Below are 24,192 nucleotides of genomic sequence, written 5' to 3'. Positions count from 1 at the left end.
GACAAATGGCATAGTTACAGCTCGGATGCCAAATACAGGAGGCATTTTCTGTTTTATTGTGGAAAACATGAAAACTGCATAGTATGCCAGCACCCACTTTCCCAGCTAAAGGAAAGAGGCAAAGAGCTAAATGTCTGGGAAAAGAAGCTGGTCTAAGGGGATGTAGAAAAAGGAAATTCTTTCCAAAATATTTTAACTACATTCACACATAACGTTTTGGTCACCAAACATACCTTAAACAGATTCCCTGATAAAGTCTAATTAGAATTGGTCTATCCTACTAACAGTTGTTAACTATTATAATTTTTAGAGTCACATCATGAAGCTAGGGTGATGGGAGACATTTTAAACACATAACCATAAGTGCATATAGTTGTTCACTCAAACTAAATCTGTATTTGAAGTCATGAAAATTACACTGTCTAAAGGTAGCCTTGACCCATTTGGACAGACTGTACAATAGAGTTTAATTTATAAATGCATATCAGCAGATCATCACCATAAACTGTAAAATTCACAAAATACACAAAAATCATGAAGACCACATAGTAAAGCTAGCATTGATAAATGTATCTTTTACATCAAATTATACAATGCACGAGGTAAATATTGCTCACATTATGGAGGGAGATTGTTTTATTTCTATTTTTTCCCAAAGAGATCAGATTTGTCCTGTGTGCACAATGAAGAAACTCCAGTAACACTGAAATGACCAATGTAAAATATACATCACTACCAGATAGGAATACACACGTTCTTCATAATCATTTTCCACAATTACATAGGTAAGTGATTTAAATCTTGGGCTTAAGACTATTATAACAGTCCATCGAGATTCTTATGGACCGTTTGATTCTCCTTTCCGTTGTCGGAATCTCCTTGAGGCGTGTACTGGACTTGGTATTCCTGCAGGATTTTAAATACGTCGTGGTGCCCAAAGTGCAGCGCTTCGTCCATGGGAGTGTTATTCCACCTAAACAAGTAGCATGGCACAGACAGGGTCATTAGGGAATTTCTGTACAAAGATGATAATCTTAGATTTTAAATGCAGGTTAAAGGGCCATTCAAATTTAGCTATTTACACAGTATTACAAGTAATATTGAAAAAAATGCAGAAAGAGATTTATAATCCAAAAAGTGATCTCCAAGCAAGTTGGGATATGGGGAGGAAGAGAAAAACCATCTTCTGCAAAATGGTCTTGTTCATACTAAGTGTTTATGGAGGGGAAATTCTAGTGTTGACAGGTAAGAGAGATTCCTCTACTATTCCTGAATTTTACCTTCATGAAAAGCCTAAGGGATCACTCTTTAAATACAATGTTCAAAGAAAACTCAGCTGTGTAACATCCATCACCCTAGCCTTTGACAGAAAATTTGTGTTCCTGTCAATGTAAAATCACAGTGAATCTCCACAAAGTCTGGAAATAACCATGGTCTTATTAGAGCTCAAATATACATTGGAGGAACAAGACTGGCCTCAGAGGAACTGACATTTCATCATCTGTGGTAAGGATGGGACTTTAGGGACTCAATTGGACCCACTCTACAACCAGAAGAGCTACTCTTTCCACAGGAAGTGTGCTTCTCTGGGCTGTGCTCTTTCGAGTCCTATAGATGAAGACTACTGAAGATGAGAAACGAAGAGCTGCCAGCAGTGGTTCATCAGCTAATTAGCCTTTTGGAAGAGGAGTCAACACTGTATAACTGTGACAACCCAAGTAAATGACAGAGCATGATAATTACCTCCCTAGTTCCTCACAAACTATTAAGTTTCTCTTCCATCCTCTCCCTACTATTATGTCACTTAACTTCTCCATGGCTGGTAGGCTCTCTGATTCGATTTTTTCTCACAAGCTTCTGCTTTTCCTTCTTTCTTTGTTCTTAACCTTTTACCTTCTCAGTGGGGTCCCAATGTGGAACTAAAAGTTTTTTAAGTAATCTCATTTAAAAATATTTTTGAATAGTTTGGGAGCCTGTTCTTCATTTTTAAAATCAGGTAAGTAACCTTTTATATGTAAGTAACATTTAACACAAACGTGCTTCTCAAAAAAACTGCTGAATTAAGTTGCCTTTTACTTCTACGTTAGCCCTCATTAAGTTAGGGAGTCAGTGACCTCAAACAGGGTGATGGGGTAACTTTTCAATCATTTACAGCATATAATTACCTGTCTTTCTGGGAAAACTATTATCTCTCTCTCTTTTTTTAACTGACTCTTGTTTTCCATGAAATAATGCAAAATATCAATTCTATACACTAAATTTGCTCAAGCCTGTTTTACCAATTTGAGGTGATACTGATTCTATGAAATAGAGAAACAAAGATGTGTTCATCTAGCTTACATTCTCAAAACGTTGAATAACCAGTTACCACGTTCATTACTGAGCTAACTTTTGCCTCTCAGATGGATGCTTCTGCTTTCACATTCTTAGAGGTTGATTTAGGGCAAAAACCAACATTTTGATTCTTAAATATGCAAAGCATAGTAAATATTTCCAGCCTGTGTTAAACGGTGTTTTACTTGGGATTATAAATACAGGGGGCAAGGAGAAAACACCCTCTTCAGTTCCTTGCTCTGAAGAAAGAGCTGGTGTGGACATTACATTTGGGGATAAATGAGGAACTGTCTCCCGAACATGAGGTTTTAGAATACTACCAATAAAGATCATGATTTTGGGTAATCAGAGCATTACCAAGTTGCTAACAGTTCTCAGACACTGATGTCATAACTTGCCTGCATTTCCTGCAAGCTGAACTAATAAAACCCAAACCACTGATTTGAAAAATAGTAAAACCTTACTGAAACAGAAAGATCTAATAGCTAGAAAATAATCAACTTGCTCCACAAAGTTACTTTATATAGTCCTCAAAGATCTAATCCAAACTCCTAATCACATGTATCAAACCTCTCCCACCAAATATTTTTTTTCCATTCTTCTAAGCCTTTATTCTCCTTACTCACTGACTCACCCAGTTATGTAACTCCAGTTATATAACATGCCAGTGTATTAGTGCAGGATTTACTTCAAGCGTGTGTATACCTAAGCTGCATTCTTAACCCTCTCCTGACCATCCACCTTGTGAACAGGATTTACTGCAGGATGAATGTCAAGTTGCCATGTGGACCAGGAAGAAGAGGAGAGGAGCAGAACATATCCCAGGCTGATCCCTCCACTCTAGATAGACTGCCCCTCTCTTCCTTCTGTGCCCTCAAATCTCATCTCTTCCCCAAAGCACTGGTTAAAATTCAACTTCCGTGAAGCTTTCTAAAACTGACTACAAGCAAATCCAGGAATTTCAACAAACTCCAATAGAGTTCTGGAACAGTAATCTCCTTACACATTTTAATATACCCCTGCAATGTTTATCTTGTCTGCCTGGGGTAGTCAAAAGCCCCACGAGGACAAAACTCCTATTTTATCTTAACAAACACCAAAACTTGTTTTCTCACACAATATACTCACTGACAGACTAACCAATATAATTCTGAGAGAACTCCCTTAGGTAAACAAGAGGATCTAGGAGAAAGAATGATCTACTGAATAGAAACAAGGTTTTGTTTGTTGCCTTTATAAGGCTTCAAAGCAAGTTCATCTCCAACATACACAATGTGGATTTAAATACACCCATCATTTAACTTTTATAGCCCTGTATGATAAAAAGCCTGGCCTGCCAATGTTAGAAAGTAACACGAGGGCTCACCTGTCCTTGGGGAAAGGATTTACTTTGCAGGCTTCCAGCAGAAATTTAACAACTTCAACATGACCTACAGCCAAAGTAAAACAAGCAGGTTTTAGTGTTAAGTAGAAATTAAGTTTGAAAAAAAAAAAAAAATGAGTGGTTCATATATTACCCTCTGCAGCAGCTACGTGGAGTGCCGTTCTAGAATCGTAGTCTCGCTGTTCCATGTCCATGGCTGACAAAGCAAACCTGAAAATTTGTAAGCATAGCTGTTATATTAATTCGCCTCTAACATTTCCTCCATCAGTTCAACTGAAGGTCCTGTGAGAAAGGTGTCATCCTTCACTAGGCTCACTAATGGACACCCTGTTCAACTAGAACATGATGCCTTAGGTAAATGCCACTTCCCTGCTCTTCTTTAGCTTTTGCTCTTTTTGAGTAAGAAGAAACATTCACCATCTCAAGTTTACAGTCCTCTGTGACCTTTCCAGAATGGGGATCTGCAGATCAAGTGTTCCTATTTGCCCACCTCCCTCACTTCCAAAGATGGAGAGTGTGGATAGATGGGGATTGAGAAGGCATTGTCCAATTCCAGTAAAACACTAATATCAATTGGCCAGATTTGTTGAACAGTTACCACTTGGGAAAACAGAGGACTGGGCTTTTCTAGGAAGTAGAAAAAGAAAGACTACAGCAAGACTAAGGCACTGGAAGGGGAAACTTAATATAACTTTGGATTATTTTTATTAGAGGGAAATGTAAGTGAAACTTTAGCTTTAAAATGGCCCTCTCCCCAGAATCAATTTCATAAACATCTGTACACCATATGCTACCCTGTTGACATACCTTCGAAGTGCAGACACATCTCCAGTATATGCAGCAAACAAAAGGTTTATCACTGACTTTACCTGTGAAAAAAAAAGAGTTCAGGCATCCAGAGGAAAATCAATACGTAGAATGCACACCTGTCACCAGTAAGTGATTTCCATGTGCTTTGAACACTTCAGTGGGGTCACACACACAAATTTATCACAAGGATACTGCTGTAAGCAAAAAGAAGCCATGTGTGTTATTTTTCTTCTTTCATAGAGGATTATGAGGGGAAATCCAACATTAAAGATACATGAGGGAAAGAATGGAATGCTATCATTGGCACAAAAGAATGGAAACTTGTGACCTGGAAAACACACAGTTGGGACAACTGAAAACTGGAACCTTTTTCATTTAGTATGTCTCAGTGCTGGGAGCTGACTTGTATACTCATAAAATTCCTATCACATCACTGTTAAAAACTCAGTCATGCTATATGTATGTCTAATTCCTGCCAACAATCCCTGTCCTCACCAATCACTGGTTTCTTTGGAAATCTTCAGAGACAACATTTGGTATTAATCATCTCAAACTGTAAGAACAGGACTTCCCTGGAAAAGCAGTATTCCGTTCAACGCCCAGGGAGTACAAATGGGGGCAGGGTGACATTCCCAAAGCCTGTGACTCTGTCTCAGCCCAAAGGTGGATAAATTCCCAAAATACTAAGTCACTGACATGGAGTGCTCGTAGACATCAAAGTGTATCTTTTAATATTATCCACTTTCTTGTCGTTAATTAAGGGAAAGGCTAGTTACCCTAAAAGGCCATTGGATTTTGGTCTCTTTCATAAAGACTTTATCCAACACTGTTTTTGAGAAACCTAACTACTGAATGTACACTGTTTGTAAATAGTTCATAAATTCCCACTTTTGTCTTAAACTTACAACTTCAACATTCATACAGATGATCCAACTGACACTGGACTCAATGGTAGAAAACAGTTGACCTGTTGGAATGGTAAGTAACCCAGCGATCCCATACCCTGGGAGCTGTGTTTTCTAGATTTTAACCTGGACAGGCCACCTTTCCACTACAGCTTCCCTTTCCCACAACCTGTGAACTCTTAAACTGGAACGAATTATTGCAGGACTTCTCTAATTCAGCATTTTCAAAATGTTTTCTAGTAGAAACTAGTCCAAAGGTACCATGAAAAAAGGGTTCCATGGTTAGCTATTTTCTTAAAATACTAAATTCCTTCTTAGAGATTCATGTGCATATGAAAAGCTCTGTAAAGTTCTGCAACAGGAACTTAACCAGCTGAGCATACACCCCACCTATAAATTTTACTAGTAGTTACTAAGATCACTCCAGAAAACCTTACTCTTAACTCTTTCAGTCTATTTGCTTCCCTTCCAGCTACTCTTTACTACTCTTACCCAGCTTGCACTATGTCAGCCTACTAACATCAAGTCCAGAACAGTTTTCAAATGTGTGTGTGTGAGGTAGGGTGGAGAGAGGATAGTTTAAGATAATCACCCAGAAGGTTTTAAAAGTATATGTAAGCTTGTCTCTTCCTATTGCAATCATCCTATTCCCACACCTCAATTTGATATAATTTGAAAAAAGTTTCCAGGTCATTCTGATATGCACTCCTACAGGTTATGAACCACTGTTCCAGGTGCCCTTCTGTCTTAATTGGACAATTTGTAATTCTCAATTCCCTCGTGCTCTTGGGCCCACAGAAAAACATGATGGGACTATTACAAATGATTCTCCATCATTTCTAACCAGTCTTTCATCGCTGCTTGACCATTTTTCCCCCTTATTGGTTCTTTCATACTTTCTTCAGATCTTTAATTCCAACGGTGACCCCATAACAGATGACCCTAACCACAACTTTATTAAAGATGATAAATTTTCACCTCTCCTTCCTCTGTTGTGCAAAATACTGGCTTAGAGTATCTATGCTCTCTTCTGTCCCTCCACTGGTTCCCTTATCTTTGCCTTAATCAGACACGACCATCCTATTTTGAAAAACCAATACACAACCCCACTGTTACCTCCTTTCAGTGCATATTTTCTGAAAGTATATTTTTAATTCCCTGCAAATTACCTTCACACCTACTATTCCCTCTCAGTAGTACTCTCAAACTTTAGCAGCCTCCCTCAGCCTGGATTCTTTCTGATCTCTCCAACACGCCCCGCCCTCACTTCTTGTCTTCCATCAGGCTGATTACCAGGTTCTTCCCCACGTTGGCCACTCTGCAGTCATTTCCCCACTTTTCACTCCAAAAGTGGTCTCCACCTTCTTGCTTTTCACTGTAATTTCCCTCAAATGTGTTTCATATATCCCTCTGGGCAGAATGACTTCCCAGTCTGCATCTGGGAAGTAATCTAAATCTTTGTTCTCAAACCTGAATTCTAGAGCTCCACTTGCTTGTCATGCTGTCACTTCAAACTCAAAAACAGCAAACCTCTCTGCATCCCTGATGACTCCTTACCTGGCCTCCACAAGTCCATATCCATCTGTCTACTTGACATTGCCTCTAGGATGTTTAATATGCATCTCAGACTTCAGCTCAAGATGGAACTTGATTTCCACCACCTTCCCTCACCTCAAGTCAGCTTCTCTTCCCAAGTCCCTCAGATGACACTACAGTTCACCCAGTTGCTCAGGCCAAAGATAGTTATGATTCAGGGCTGCTGCACTGGATAGCATGCACTGAGCCCCCCACAAGTATGCCTGGCCAAGCAGGGGTACTCAGCCTGTGCTCTTCTCCCCCAGCTGTGGGACCCAGCACCCAGGTATGTCTATGGGAGGAAGGGAGCCCTCCTTAAACAAACATGCTGAGGGTCTGCACAAGAGGCAGAACTAGCTTTCTCTAACTTCCACAAACCAACCACATAAACTCTGTGGGTATTCCTAGATTCTACTTCACATAACCCACACCTAGCTCAAATAATTTTGCTCCACCTCCAAACTATATCTGGACTTCCACCACCTCCATTACTATCACCTTAGGCTCTGAGTCACCACCTTCTCTCACCTGGAGGACTACCTCCTAACTGTTTCCACGTGTTCAACTTGGCTGCCACAGGGATCTTTTGAAATCACGCATGGCACTTCCCGGAGAAGGCAATGGCACCCCACTCCAGTACTCTTGCCTGGAAAATCCCATGGATTGAGGAGCCTGGAAGGCTGCAGTCCGTGAGGTCGCTGAGGGTCGGACACGACTGAGCGACTTCACTTTTCACTTTCATGCACTGGAGAAGGAAATGGCAACCCACTCCAGTGTTCATGCCTGGAGAATCCCAGGGATGGGGAAACCTGGTGGGCTGCCATCTATGGGGTCGCACAGAGTTGGACACGACTGAAGTGACTTAGCAATAGCAATAGCAAAACGGCACTCCCAGTGACTTTCCATCAAACTGAGAATAAAATCCAAACTCTCTGGCATGGCTTTCAGGACACTACATGCCCTACTCCCTGGATACACTGTGCATCTTCTTCCCTACATTGCTGCCCCTTGCAGCTGTCTCCAGCCAGGTGGTGGTCTTGCTGGTCCTAGGGGTGCTCAGGCCTACATGTGCAGTGGTGCTGCCGGGGACACTCTTTCCCCAGGTGGTGAGAAGGCTCCACTCCTCACTTCACTCAGGTCTCTACTCAAATGTTATCTCACCCACCCTAAAACACTGCCTATCCCTTACCTTACTTCTCTCTTCAGAAGACTTATTCTCTCTCTCACACACATAGAGGTTTCTTGTCTCCCTCACTAAACAAAAGGTCCACCTGGGCAGAGACCCTGTATTTTCCCTTCCTCGTTGTAGCCCAGTGCCTATTACATGTAAGTACTCATTTGACTCAACACACTGTGCGAGTTAAACTTACCCAATGCTATATATCAATTGTATTTCAATTAAAAAAGTGTTGACCAACTAAATTAATATTCTCTCCCAAGGCAAATACTCAAATTGCTACCCCCATTTTGATTTAATTGTAATCATTATTGATTCTTCTACCTCCTTGACTTCTACTTCTTAAATATCAGTGCCTCTGCTTCTAGTCCTTTCGCCCTCCAAAACTTTCACACACATGTCTAATCATCTTCTCAAAACTTTGCTGTGATCACTAAATGTTTCTCAGCAAGGGAGTATTAAAAGAAGTTCCCAAATCATTCCTGATAATTTAAATTCATTAGCTTTGCATTTAAGATTCTTCAGTGTAGCTGGCTGTCTCTTTCAAACTCAACAGAGTAAAACTGGTCTGTTTTACTATCTTTGTTTCTATCTTATGCCTGTGCCCCTTTCATTGGAACATAGAGATTTCTAATAAAATCCTTCCCTTTCTTCAAGGGCAAGCTTGAAAGCCCCAACCCCAAGCATCCCATCTAGCATCTACTACCCATGTAGCTTGTTGCTGGTTACCCACACAGGGCTTTGTGACAGCATGTGCCAAGGAGTAATTGTAATCAGTTAGATACCTCTGCTCCTACTAAACTACAGTATTGCTATACATACTAATTTCCTGAAAGCATCTTTTCTCCACCCATTTCTCACTGTGGTGTTATTCTTAACGCCTTCTCTGTAAGACCAATTTCTTAATTGTAATTAATTGTAATGCCAATTTCTTAAATCAGAAGTCATCTCTTTCCATTATATCTGCCTCACCATGGCACTATCACATTTAGTGTATGTGTTTCTCATCTCCCCCACTACTCAAGAGTAATCCAGAATTCCAATGAGCATACCAGTGATATGCTAACTACCCACTGTTCTTATTCTTTAACATTTATTATCCTAAGCAATAAACCCTTGATGTATTTCAGTGGCTGTCTGTATGAACCACATCCTTTTAAAATTCTGAATTTAGACCAAGCAAGTCTGAAGATATTTTATTTATGTAATAGGTACCACTTATTCACTTATTTAATATTTCCAAAGTGCTAAAAGAAAATTTATTTTGTTTTTAAATCTGGCTGTGCTGTATGGCTTGCAGGATCTTAGTTTTCTGACCAGGGATTGAACCCTTGTCCTCTGCAGTGGAAATGCAGAGTCCTAACCACTGGACCACCAGGGAATTCCTGAAAATTCCTTATTAATAAGGCCCAAGAAAGGCTGATTTTAGAGTATAATCAATTTCTTGAGGGTATGCTACTAAGACTTTATTCACAAGCGTGTTTCAGCTCAGAGGGAAATATAAAACAAGTGTCATTCACGCCGAGAGAAAAACACTAGGAGGCACAATGGACACCAATTAAAACTGGAAGTACAAACACTTCTTTAGCAAATAACCACCTATATTTTTAAGGTTTGCATAAATGAGGTATGAGTAGAATGCCAAGAAAGAAAATGCAACAGCTTTACTGTATTGAGACAGCAGATGGAGTATTATTTCCCTTAGGGACATGCTTCGTGGTCTGTTAAAAGCATTCCATGAATTCTCCTCAAACGGACATACTCTAGAAAGGCTACTATGACAAACCAAACTAGAGGAGGAGGACATCCTATAAGATGACTCATCCAACTCTAAGCCAACTGCTGTGAAGGATGCAGGTGTACTAACCATTGATCAAGCCTCATTCTAATTTCACAATGGATACCTGAGTTATGTAAATTTTAAAATACCTGTCAAGAAGGCCAGGGTTCAGAAAACAGTGAATTAAATAACAGTTAACTGCCAGAGGCATGGAACCTGTTCTTCGACGAATCATTCTTCAGTACAAAGAAACACAGCTTATATAGCAGAACAGTGGTCCATATAAATCAAGGACTGTTTCATGTATGCCTCCCCCTAGTAAAAAGAAACTTCACTTGGGCAGGCAGCCACTAAAAATTTAGAAATTAAATGCTAAGTTCTCCTTTCATATTGCAGACTTTCCAGCACTACTACATTTTCCTTATCAAATATCTTTTCTCAGAACCTGCCAGAATCAGACAACCTTCTTAGTTTATTTGTACAAAGTTATGACAAGAGTGGAACAAAAATGTTACAGTTCACATGAGTTCATTTAACACAGGCATGCTTGGCATATCAAAATCATACATTTCCCCAAAAAACCTAGAAGCAGTTATAGATTCTATCAATTTTACAAGCCTAAAACATGACATTCCTCTCTTCAGTCCTATCATTCTATTTATTTTGAGCCTATTTAAAAGCTGAATTGTCTGACTTTTGTGTCTTCCAAATACCCTGATTCTGGTCAAGTAGCAATTATGAGAATTACCTAAGCATATTACTTTGTATTTATATAGTGCATGACTTTGAAAAAGTAAATATTAAAAAAATTATAATTGTTTTCAAACATCTCTGATGGGCTGTACTATATTTGTAAAATATTATTTGTAGATTTGTAAAATATTTGTAAATGTATTTTTACATTTGTAAAATATTGTTTGTAAAATATTATTATAGATAAACTGGTATTTATTACTACCACTGAGGTTAAAGGCCTTGGCTCAAGGCCATATAGCACATGAATTAGTAATGTAGCTGGGATACATTCCTAACTGTGTACAAGTAGACCATGATAATGTGAATCCTTACACACAGACTGTTATCCAAAGGATACAAGTCAACTAAGAGACTAATCAGCAATCCAGTTTTAACCCCAAAAGATTCTTTGCTAAATACTGGAAAGAAGGGAGGAAACATGGAAGAGTAGGAGCAGAGACGGGAAAGGAGATGATGAGGGAGGGAGGGAAGACTGATATCACTAGCATGACACTTTACTCCAAGTATTTTATTTCCAATTCTATTACCAACCACAAAAACTGTGGTTTAGCCTTTTTTTTTTTTTTTAACTCTGTCTTCATACAGAGAACAAATTCACCCTTCTGGAAAGGCTTTAATGGAAAAAGCAGGTAACTGAAAATCCATCCTTCTGTTGCTACCACGTTTGGTTTGATGTAAGCTGCTCTCTTGTTTCTAGCTCACTACAGTATCTGTTGCTGTGGAACAGATACTCTTCTCCATCTGTTAAATAAACCATCATCACTCCACCTCCAATTTTGTTTTAAAAGTTTACTTCCAACTTGGCCTTTTATAGCCTCTAAATGAAAATAAATTTTCAGCCTTCTTTCATAAATATTTTTAAGGTCAGGTTAAAAAATACAAGCCTGCTATATAGTGTAGCTGAGGAAAAACTTTAAGTTTCCAGCAAATGTAAATTAATCACTTGCTGACGAGGGTAGAAATATAAACCATTACAACATGTATGTGATCAAAGATATTCTCTTTCCCTTACTGCTGAGTTTATTTAACATTCATATGCACGTGTAAAATAAAATTATAGGCTGAGTATGAGGCCATATGTTCCTAAGCTTTCCAATGACTTATTCAGACACATTTATTAATATATAGTTGGCCTTCCATATCCATGGGTTCCACATATGTGGATACAGAGGGCTGACTATCTGCAGTGGGACAAGGAGGAATCCTGGAAACAATCTCTGAGGACACCAAGAGACAACTGTTACTATATACAGAGACAGAACTAATCCAACTGACAGGATCAGAGGATCAGAGAAAATCCTTCATGTAACAGCTCTGTAATTTCCTGACCATATTTCCAAATTTCTACACAAATGCAGGAGATTCTCATACCATAATTTTAGTAGAGAAGAATAAACTACAAATTTTACTCTAAAAAAAAAAAAGATTATAGAAATTTCACTTACAAAATATAACCTCAAAATGGCAGCTCCAAACACTGCATTTTTGCTCTTGATCAGTCAAGTGATAAACTCTCTTAACATATTATTTTCAAAATTTCTCAATGAGGAGAATAATTTGAAGTAATTTTACTTACCCTTAAACTAAGAAGTCACAATTATATCAAAGAAATCTAATGACCCATGAAGACAAAATAATTAGGATTATGTTATTTATAGCAAAATAGCTAATACATAGCACCTACTCTCCTTCGACTGAAATAAGTGCTTTAAAGTGTTATTGTCCTAGTATTATTCAAAGGAACTTGAGCAAGGGAATAGTGTTGGCAAGTGGCAGAATGAGGGCTCAGGCCCAGACTGCCTGACGCCAGGGTCAGTGTTCTTTCAACCTCTACTCAGTATTCACTGGGCCAAGAGATTTCCTGACAACACCTGAGATGAGATTTCCTCACCAATATGGAACCAAGACTAAAATATGTTGTGATAGAAAATCAGAAAATAGCAACTAAGGAGCAATTTATAGAGAAATCAGAGATACTAATTTTCTGTTGAGGTACTTTTTTTTTTTTTTTTTTCAACTGAAGACAAAATAAGGGAACAAGACAAATCATTCAATTCAGTATATCAATGCCAAAAAAGAAAAAAACAACAAGGTATCCTCATTCTTCAAGTCTCTAAAAATGAAATATGAGTTTTGGGTTAATGTGAATAGAGCAAGTATGACTGCTACAGACAGCACTGGCAGCAAAAAACTTCTTATCTCAGTGGCTCATATTATTCTGGTAAATGCCAATGAATGGTCTAAAATGATATCGTTGGGCTCACAAGCAACCCTCCTTTTATATCCAAGTATAAAAGTAACTCACAACATATCTTTGTGTGGGCTGACAAAGAACACTCTAATTAAGAAGCAAGCAGCAAATATGAGAAAAACAGAAATAAGCAGGGCAAAGACAGCTATGCCTTTGAAGAACAAAGTACATTTTCCATGTGGCAGACCTAAGAATATTTGCACTGCACTGAAAACTATCGAAATTTCATTTATATTCACGATCTTCCTGTGTCTCTTCCTCCCTTATACAAATGAATATTTATAACACCCCACAAAGATTAGTTAGCATTTGTTAGTGTTCAGATAGAGAACAAGGTGCCACACTTGTGGCATGATCAAGTGTCATGCTTATTTACTATTATTATTAACTAAAAAGACAAGTATGTAAAACCCCAAAGAATCAAAGAAACCAGAAACAGAGAATAAGAATAAAAGGGAAATAAACTGTTCACCAAATGTTTGTATATATTACTTTTTAAAAAATCAGGATCAGGGCCAATGGAATTGTAAGATACTACATTGGTATAAATTAAAAATAAGGAAATACAAACAAGTTCCCAGATAGTGTTCTCTTTCTGATGAGAATTGAAACAAAGTTTTGGCAGCAATAGACAGAATTATTTCAATTTAGAATTAAAGGACCTGTCATTCCTTTGCATGCCTTGACTACTACCACCACAACCAATGTACACATACATGACTATTCTACAGTTATTCCAACCACAATACATTTACTGATTGCTATTAGAGAAAAAAAAAAATCTGTCATTTTCATCAGTCTCCAGAGAGTCATATTTAATTCTCTATATTCTTTAATGTTCATTTCACACTTTTATTGTGAAAAGTCCAACATGTGTGTTTATAGACAACAGAGAACAGGTACATTAACAATATCTGTTTCTCTAGTGCTTTGAATTTTTCAAAATGCTTTCACAGATGTTTTGACTACTATTCAAGTTATGAGACAATGTTCCTCCAGCATACAATGTAAGTAGTTCCTGGAGAATAGGATTTTTTTTTAAGATCCTCAAAAGTAAGTAACATTAGATATACACATAATTAGACCTTATCATAAGACTGCTTACACTTAACTATATTAAAACATTTATAATTCTTATTAGTAATACTTTATTCTGTGAAGCAAAGAGGATGGACATGACAAAATTATACCCAGAATTCACTTGTTAGTGTAATCTATATTAGTTGAAAATTCTGTAAATGAACCAAATTAAAAAAAAAAAAAAAAAGACCTTTTAGGTCTAAAAGACCCTAAAAGCTTGCCTTCTATGTAGGCGGGGTTTAAAGTAGATTTCAAACCCTGTTGTTAAAATGTTTCTGGTAATTGCTCTAAAAATCCTGCCTGATCTTCTGCAAACCCAAATTTGGGATGCAGCCATAGGATGCAGGGTGTGGTGGGAGGCCGAATGGAACAGATTGTCATCACTATAAATCCACAGCTACCAACCTCAATAGTATTCTGACGTCACCATGGTTCCCTCAGCTCTCACTCCCACTCTCCAAGAACAAACATTTCCTATCTTCTTCATGCTCTGAAATCTCATGGCCTCACGCCAAGCCCACAACTCACTCTTAGCAGAAAGCCTTCTTTCATATGCCTGAAGATGGAAACCAACAGACAGAAAATCTCTCGACCTCCTCCAACCATGACTATAAACCTACCTACTTGCCGCTCAATGACCTGCTTTTTTGGAGAAGATGCTCCTCCTTCCACAAGCCTAATCTACCACCTGCACTGACAGCTCCATCTCTTTCCAGGGATCTCACTTTATTGTCCTTTTCCACTCTCCTGTATCTACTTCAAACTTTCCTTCTTTACTGGATCTTTTCTATCAGTTGCCAAACATGCTCTACTCCAAATAGTTCTCTGACTTTTAAATCTCAAAGCCAATAAAATATTCTTAAAAGGTGAAAAGGAAGTCACCAGTATGGGCTACCAACAGTTTATTGTCCCTGAGTGCAAACAATAAAACAATCCAACCATCTACTATTATCATTTACTAAATAAAAAGACATTTTAACACCAAAAGAATGAAAATTAGAAAGGAAGTGATGTAAATGGACACCGCTTATCTTAACACTCTTTTGGCTTTGATAGAGATGATGGTTAAGAACTTATTGAAATACTCCCCTCCTTTGACTTCTGATACTATACTATGCTGGATTTTCTCTTTTCTGGCCACTTTTCAGCTATTTCAAATCCTAAAAGATGATGCTATGAAAGTGCTGCACTCAATATGCCATCAAATTTGGAAAACTCAGCAGTGGCCACAAGATTGGGAAAGGTCAGTTTTCATTCCAATCTCAAAATGACAAAGAATGTTCAAACTACCACACAATTGCATTCACCTCACACGCTAGCAAAGTAATGCCCCAAATTCTCCAAGCCAGGCTTCAACAGTACATGAACTATGAACTTCCAGACTTTCAAGCTAGATTTAGAAAAGCCAGAGGAACCAGGGATCAAACTGCCAACATCTGCTTGATCATCAAAAAAGCGAGAGAGTTCCAGAAAAACATCTGTTTTGCTTTATTGACTATGCCAAAGCCTTTGACTGTGTGGATCACAACAAAATGTGGAAAATTCTTACAGAGATGGGAATACCAGATCACCTGACCTGTCTCCTGAGAAATCTGTATGCAGGTCAGGAAACAACAGTTAGAATTGGACATGGAAAAAAAGACTGGTTCCAAGTCACGAAAAGAGTACGTCAAAGCTGTATATTGTCACCCTGCTTATTTAACTTATATGCAGAGTGCATCATGAGAAATGCTGGGCTGGACGAAGCACAAGCTGGAATCAAGATTGCTGGGAGAAATATCAATAACCTCAGATATGCAGATGACACCACCCTTATGGTAGAAAGTGAAGAACTAAAGAGCCTCTTGATAAAAGTGAAAGAGGAGAGTGAAAAAGTTGGCTTAAAGCTCAACATTCAGAAAACTAAGATCATGGCATCTGGTCCCATCACTTCCTGGCAAATAGATGGGGAGACAATGGCTATTTTGGGGGGCTCCAAAATCACTGCAGATGGTGACTGCAGCCATGAAATTAAAAGATGCTTACTCCTTGGAAGGAAAGTTATGACCAACCTAGACAGCATATTAAAAAGCAGAGACATTACTTTGTCAACAAAGGTCCGTCTATTCAAGGCTATGGTTTTTCCAGTAGTCATATATGGATGTGAGAGTTGGACTATAAAGAAAGCTGAACACCGAAGAATTCATGCTTTTTAACTGTGGTGTTGGAGAAGACTCTTGAAAGTCCCTTGGACTACAAGGAGATCAAGCCAGTCAATCCTAAAGGAAATCAGTGCTGAATGTTCATTGGAAGGAGTGATGCTGAAACTCCAATACTTTGGCCACTTGATGCAAAGAACTGACTCATTGGAGAAGACCCTGATGCTGGACAAAGACTGAAGGCGGCGGAGAAGGGGACGACAGATGAGATGGTTGGATGGCATCACCAATGTGATGGACATGAGTTTGAGTAGGCTTCGGGAGCTGGTGATGGACAGGGAAGCCTGGCATGCTGCAGTCCATGGGGTCACAAAGAGTCGGACAGAACTGAGTGAGTGAAATGAACTGAACTACTCTATCCTACTTTTAAAATGGGAGTTTCTTACGGTTCGTTCTCATTTCACTGTCCCCTGGAGCAATCTCACATACCTCCCCACAGCTTTGAATCTTTCAGACTGATCCCTCATGAAATTCTATCTCTAGCTTAGACCACTCTTCTAAATTCCAGACCTGTATCTGATACTTACTCAATATCATTACTTGGACATCTCATAAATACAGACATGCCAAAAAGATGTTACCTTTCACACACTGCTAACTGCCTACCCGTTATCCATTTCCTACCCTATCAGTATGCACTAATAGAATCTCTTATTTGTTAGGGATAGTAATGAGTCTTAATTAAAAACTCATCCCCTAGATTCCCTTATATCTAGTCTGGCCAGTGAGTATATGGGTTTCTGGGAAATTTCTTTCACATGGTTTAGGTGTCACTCTTTCCTTTATTCTTCTACTTTGACCATACAAGAGAGACCAAGAATGAAACACCTATCTGGCAACTATAAGGTCGCAGGCATGAGGTCTAACATGCAGACAATAAGGATGGTCGCAGCAGAGCATACCTTTCTGATGGCACTAGTACTGGACTGTCTACCCCCAGACTTGTTATATGAGAAAAATAATCCCATTTGTCTAAACCACTGTTAATCAACCTCCTGACTTCTAGAGTCAAACAGATCCTTAACTGTCAAAACCAAAATGAATTTCTTTCTGTACTCACAAAGTTCACTTCTCCATCACAGTAAAGCAGGAGCATCCTCCCTATTGTTTCTACTAAAAACCTGGTGGTCAATTTGATATCTCATCTTTTTATCCATCAAATACTTGCTTGACAAGCAAATACTTAACAAGCATCCAACACATGCTTGTCAATTTCACCTCTAAAACCTGTTATCTACCTTTTTCACTTCTAATGCCCTATTCTAAACCACTACCACATCTCATTTTGGGCTCAGAACTTCAACTCTTGCCTTCCTCTAATTTGTTCTCCGTAGAGCAGTGTCATGTCATGTCTCTTCTAAAGAGTCAAGTTTCCAACTGCACTATGAATAGTCAGTCCAATATGGATATAAAACCCTACATATAAATGGCATATAAAACCCTACATAGATTTTTGCCCAACTGTGTTCAGAGGACTAACTGCAGCAGAAACACCTAGGGTGCTTAATAAAAATGCAGATTTCAAAAGCAATCGTCGGTGTTGGACTTTAGGAATCTCCACTTTTTAATTAGGACACTTAACAATTCGGATGCAGGGTAACCCTTTACATAATGTGATCTTCTAAGACACATCTAGGGCCTATCTCCACTTACCTTGCCTCACCACATTTGCTTACTTTCACTTTCTTAAATGTGCTAATAAACTCCTTTCTGTCCTGGGGCCTTTCTAAAACCAGACTATCCTATTAATCCTACTCTACCCTTTCTCTTGGGTTTCCCTGATAGCTTAGCAGTAAAGAATCCACTTGCCAATGCAGGAGATGGGGGTTTGGTCCCTAGGTCATGAAGATGCTCTGCAGAAAGAAACGACAACCCATTCCAGGATTCTTGCCTGGGAAATCCCATGGACTGAGGAGTCTGATGGGATACAGTCCATGGTGTGGCATAAGAGTCAGACTTGACTTAGCGACCAAACAACAACCCTTCCTCTAACTCATTCTAAATTTAACTATTACCTTCCATGGAAAACAACGATACTGAATCATCCAGGTAAAATGAGGTTTTCATGTTATACCCTCTCCTAGCACTCTACTCTGTACTTTTCTTTCATCTATTCTATTTGATTAGTATTTTTAAAAGATGAATTAAAGATACAGCTTACTATTGATGTTTCTCCTGTATCCATTCCCCTTCTGCCTAGAGGTGAGCTTCACTGAAAACTGGAGTGCATGTTCTTATACTTTAACTACATTGTGTATTTGTCTCATAAAGTCTGTTATGGGTATATAAAAACAGTGTCACAGAATATACCATTTCACCTTCTTTACAGCATTTAAAAAAACTAGAACTACATATATCAGTATGAAGAAATTACTTATATTAAATTATTTTAGTAATTCTTTATTCAATATATCTGCATCCCCTTCTAGATTGCGAACACCAAGAGCTGTATTGTACTTGTCTCATTAACTGCTGCCTATCTTAAGCACTTTGCAGTTTCTTGGACATAATAAGCAATAAATAAACATTGGTTGAATGAAGAACTAATTCATAAGTGAATAATAAGATAACGCTGAAGTTGATTTATATAAAATCTGAGCTACTCTGCCAAGTTAAGTTGGCTAAATACCTTGAACTAATTCTGTTATGCGATTTAAACAAAAAATAATAAATACTGAGATAATCAGTTCTTAATAGGAAGAACAAAAAAATAATTTTAAAGGTTATGTATTAATTTATATAAAGGGATCTAATATTGGACACTGATGGGGGACCTACATACAGTAGCAGGAAAGAGGAGAAAACACACATAAGAGGAAAACAAAATTCTTGGTGGAGAAGAGATGTAAAACTATTTGGTAACTAAGTATAACAGGGACTAACAATATTGAAGAGAAAACCCAGAGGCCAGGAGAGTCTTAGCTACTTTCTTACAGCTACATTAAGTGGGAAAGCAACTTCACAGAAAAAAATGGACTGTCTGACCACGTTTGTACCACACTATTGGTACAAATACATTATACATTAATACATTATTATAAAAGCAATTCTGGGAGAAAACAGATGGAAAATGCATTCATTTACCACTCATCTGCCAGAGTAAGTGCACTGGGAAAGGAAGAAGCTATTTTTTAAAATACACTTTAATAACAAAATTGTTTCTTCATGATCTAGTATATATGGCATGTTTTTGTGATTTTTTTGCTTACAGTTACCATTGTCATTAAAGTAAAAATTAAACATATAGAAGGACAACTGTAAACGGCTCTAAATGATGATAGAATATTTCATTTTTTTCATCACTGAATCATTCTCATTCTATTGGTTTCCAAAAAAAAATATTTATACTAAAAACAAGTACAGATGTGAACAAAGATACATTCATTTTTGCATAATGAAGTTCCAGATCATTGAACAATTATACATAAAAAGGATTAATGAAAGCCCTGAACTTTGATCTCTGTGAAAAATCAGGATTTATAAAAGTTTTAATAAATTGAGTTTAGCTAACAGACATTTAGACAAGGCAAACAAAAGGACTGAAAGTGCATCTTTTGCATCTGGAAGAGGAGGGAACTCTTCCAAACTCATTTTACAAGGTTATCATCACCGCAATACCAAAATCCGACAAAAGACATCACAAAAAAAGAAAATGACACATCAGTATCCTTGATGATTACAGATGCAAAAATCCTCAACAAAATATTAGCAAAGCAAATTTAGCAATCACTAAGAGGGTCATACACTGTGATCACGTGGGATTTACTGCAGGGGTGCAAGGATGGGTCAATATGCACAAATCAGTCAATGTGTTACACTAGATTAACAAAATAAAGGATAAAAATCATATGGTCATCTCAATAGATGCAGAAAAAGCATTTGACACAATTCAACATCCATTTATGATTTAAAAAAAAAAAAACCTCTCAACAAAGTGGGGAATGTATGTACCTCAACATAATAAAGAGCATATATGACAAGTCCACAGTTAACACCATACTTAATAGTGAAAAGTTGGAAGCTTTTCTTCTAAGATCATAAAGAAAATAAAGATGTGCACTTTCACTATTTTTAATTCAATATTGTACTGGAAGTTCTAGACAAAGCAAACAGAGAAGAAAAAGATAAGAAATCCAAACTGGAAAGAAAAGAGTAAAACTGTTACTATCTGCAGAAGACATATTATACATAGAAAACCCTAAAAGCTCCATCAGAAAACTGCTAGAACTAACAAATTCAGTGAAGTTGTAGGATACAAAATCAATACACAAAAGTCTGTTGCATTTCTATACACTAATAACAAACTATCAAAAGAGAGAAATTAAGAAAACAATCTCATTTGCAATTACATTGAAAGGAATGAAACACCTAGGAATAAATTAAACCAAGGAGATGAAAGACCTATACATTGAAAACTACAAGATTAATGAAAGAAACTGAAGACAACAAAAACAGATAAATATTTCATGTTCAAGGACTAAAATACTGTTAAAACATCCACACTTCTCAAAGTAATATACAGATTTAATGCAATTCCTATCAAAATTCCAATGGTATTTTTCACAGAAACCGAAAAAAACCACCTCTAAAATTTGCACAGAACCACAAAGATCCAAAATATTCAGGGCAATCTTGAGAAAGTCCCTGATGCCAAACCATATTAAAAACTATATTAATTAAAACAGGTTGGTATTGGCATAAAAACATATACAGAGATCAATGGATTAGAATAGAACCCAGATATAAACCCACACAGATATAGTCAATTAATTTATAACAAAGGAGCAAAAAAATACACAATAAAGGACAGTCTCTTCAATAAATGGTGTTAGGGAAACCGGACAGCTACATGCAAAGGAATAAAAGAAGACCACTATCACATACCATACCCAAAAACGAACTCAACGTGGATTAAAAACTTGAAACTAAAACCCCAAATCATAAAACTCCCAGAATAAAACAAGCAGTAAGCTTCTTCACATGGGTCTTGGCAATAATCTTTTTGAATCCGACACCAAAAGCAAAAATAAACAGACTACCTCCAACGAAAAACCTTCTGCACAGCAAAGGAGACCATCAACAAAATGAAAAACAAACTACTTAATAGGAGAAAATATTTGTAAACCATGTGTGATAAGGGGCTAATATCCAAACTATGTAAATAATTCATACAACTCAACAGTACATTAAAAAAGTCCAACTAAAAAATGAGATCTAAAAAGACATTTTCCCAAAGACATTCAGATGGCCAAGAGGTACATGAGAACATGTTCTGCATTATGATCAGGGAAATGCAAATCAAACCACAATGAAATATCCCACCTGATAGGGTATTATCAAAAAAATACAGAAACAGAAGTAGGTGAGGATACAGAGAAAAAGGAATCCTTGGGCATTGTTGGTAGTAATGTAAACTGGCACAGCCACTATGGCACAGCATGGATGTCATTCAAAAAATTAAAAACAGAACTACCGTATGATCCAGCAATTCCATTTCTGGGTATTTACTGAAGAAAATGTGCTGACTTGAAAAGATATATGCACCCCCACATTCACTGCAGCATTATTTACAATAGTCAACACAGAAACACAGTCCTGTCAATGGATGAGTGGATATAAAATTGTGACACACACACGTATACACACAGTAGTATAGAAACATAAAAAAGAAGGAAACCCTGCTATTTAAGACAACACAGATGGACTTCAAGGGCTTTATACTACATGAAGTAAGGCACAGAAAGGCAAATACTATGATCTTTCTCATATTTGGAACCTAAAAACAAGCTCATAGATACAGAGGACAGATTGGTGGTTCCAAGAGGTGGGGGGCGGAGGGTGGGGGAAATGGGTGAACACAGTTGACCCTTGAACACAAGTCTGAACTGTGTGGGTCAACATTTGTATGTCCCCCCCCCCCCAATAAATACATACTACATATAGTATTATAGAATCTGCCAGTTGGTTGAATCCATGGATGCAGAACCAAGGGCACAGAAGGTCTACTGTAAAGCTGTATGTGGATTTTCAACAGCATGGGAGATCAGGGCCCCTTATCCCTGTGTTGTTAAAGATCAACTGTATATACATCTGGTTATGTTTTTTCAAAAATATGACACAAAATTTTAAAGCACTGTGTTTGAGACCCCAAACCAACTTCTAGAACAGAAAATGAGTCTATCAGAATTAGGTAGAAATATTGCAAATGGGCTATTATCACAGTATCACTTCTTGAAGAAGTTCTTTATTGCTTACTGTACTTAAAAATTTGTTTTTAACATTCTAAAAAAATAAAAGCTGTCTATGAATAAGTAGTCCAGGTGGTCATTAACTCCCAGATATCCAGGTGAGTCAGGTTTTTACTTCATTAAACAATTAACAATGTAATGAAACAGACTGAAGTTATTTAGCTTTTTGGGGGAGTGCTTGCTTAACAAAGTTTGAGATTTTCAAATTATTAAGACAGAACAGTGACATATGTTCTTTTTTGTAGATACAACAGTATTTGAAATTACCTTATGCAATTACTTATCTAGCCTGTTTTTTGCTATACTAACTCCTGGTGTATATGGTCTATAAGATTGTGTCTTGTGATCTTGCCCAGAAGACAAAACAATTCCTGGCTTGTAGTGGCTGCTCCATAATTACTGCATGAAGGCAAATGAACAAAAGAATAAATTTCTGCACCGATTTTGTATGTTATTTGTAAAACACTTTCAAACTTCTCTGGTAGTACCCGCCTTTCTCCCTTTTCATTGCATCTCTACAAAAGCAGCTGTCTAGGGCAAAATTAATTACAACATGGTCACTAGATTTGGCCCCAAGTCCTGTAAAACCTGTTCGCTTTTGTGCATTGTAGCCAGCAACTTAATGAAGATAGCTATTGCAGAGTTTTCTGATCAGAAGGAACAAAGGTAATTACTTCATAGTCAAAACCAGTCCTTTCTCCTAGTGACATATTCTGCTGAACATACAGAGTCAACAAGAAGCTTAATGAGATGGTTTTAAAGTGAACTTTAAAAAAATTCATGTTTAGACTCTTATGCTTACATTTAGTCATCTATTTGGTAGGAGTGGGTTAACAGATAATTGTATTTTTAAATGGATGTCAGGATTTGAAGGGTGAATTTTATTAACTGATCAAATTGAAAATATTTGAGATTTTTAAAGAATACTAGAAAATAAGTGGTAGACTGAGTCAATACACAAAAATCTCCTTTACCTACATTAGACTTGAGCCTTAAAATTGTATGTCAAACTCATTTGGCATTATTTATAGACAAGTCAACATCTATAATCATTACTTATTGAAAAAAAGCTGACAGTGACATCAAAATGTTGGCTATTTTTTTCTTTGTACATGAGCCAAACTTACAATGGATAAAATTGAAAATCTGAAATGTTCTAGAAGTTTGTTTGAGGGCTCAAGGATATTCAGATGCCAGTGATGTTTAATGTGCTTCCTCATATATAGCACAGAAAACTCCACACTGTCAATCCTAGAGTTATAGAATGGAGGCACCCTCCCTGCTTCTACAGATTGTGATCATCATAGGGAGAAGAACCTTGCCTCTTACAGCAGCATCTCTAACACCTAACATACTGCCTGAACAGTGTGTGTGTAAATACGAAAAGAAAAGCAAATCAAGACTCAAAATTCATGCCCATAGGATATCACATCAGGCTACCCATTTAAATTGTATGCCCAACTAACTGCCCAGCACTCACTGATGTTTTTTAAGTGAAAAAAATGCTAGGTAAACCAAAAGTTTCAATTATCAAAAACTTCTGCAGAAGATTCCAAATTCTTAACTAACACAAAATTCTAAGCCTCACAATGGCAGTAAGAACTTTTGCATAGCAAAAACTACAAAACACAGTATGCAAACAATAGCAGCTCTACATCCAAAAGGCCCTACACACACAGTAAATCTATACTAAC

At 37.5% G+C, this 24,192-nt stretch overlaps 1 protein-coding gene across 4 annotated transcripts in view; it reads right to left on the bottom strand.

Moving 5' to 3' along the window:
- Positions 1 to 450: 450 nt before the first annotated feature.
- Positions 451 to 24,192, bottom strand: part of GLS (glutaminase) — an 85,011-nt gene continuing 61,269 nt past the window's right edge. For all 4 annotated transcript variants that reach the window (XM_019974147.2, XM_070769455.1, XM_070769466.1 and 1 more), the window contains 4 exons: positions 4,526 to 4,587; positions 3,852 to 3,928; positions 3,701 to 3,764; positions 451 to 973 (listed from right to left, as the gene is read on the bottom strand). In XM_019974147.2, coding sequence (XP_019829706.2) covers positions 817 to 973; positions 3,701 to 3,764; positions 3,852 to 3,928; positions 4,526 to 4,587 — 360 coding nt within the window. In that variant the 3' untranslated portion in view covers positions 451 to 816. The remainder of the gene's footprint in view (positions 974 to 3,700; positions 3,765 to 3,851; positions 3,929 to 4,525; positions 4,588 to 24,192) is intronic.

Source organism: Bos indicus, chromosome 2 (assembly GCF_029378745.1).
Source record: "Bos indicus isolate NIAB-ARS_2022 breed Sahiwal x Tharparkar chromosome 2, NIAB-ARS_B.indTharparkar_mat_pri_1.0, whole genome shotgun sequence".
NCBI classification, from domain to species: Eukaryota; Metazoa; Chordata; class Mammalia; order Artiodactyla; family Bovidae; genus Bos; species Bos indicus.
Note: the sequence above shows the minus strand (reverse complement) of the source record. Positions and strands in the feature narration are given on the sequence as shown.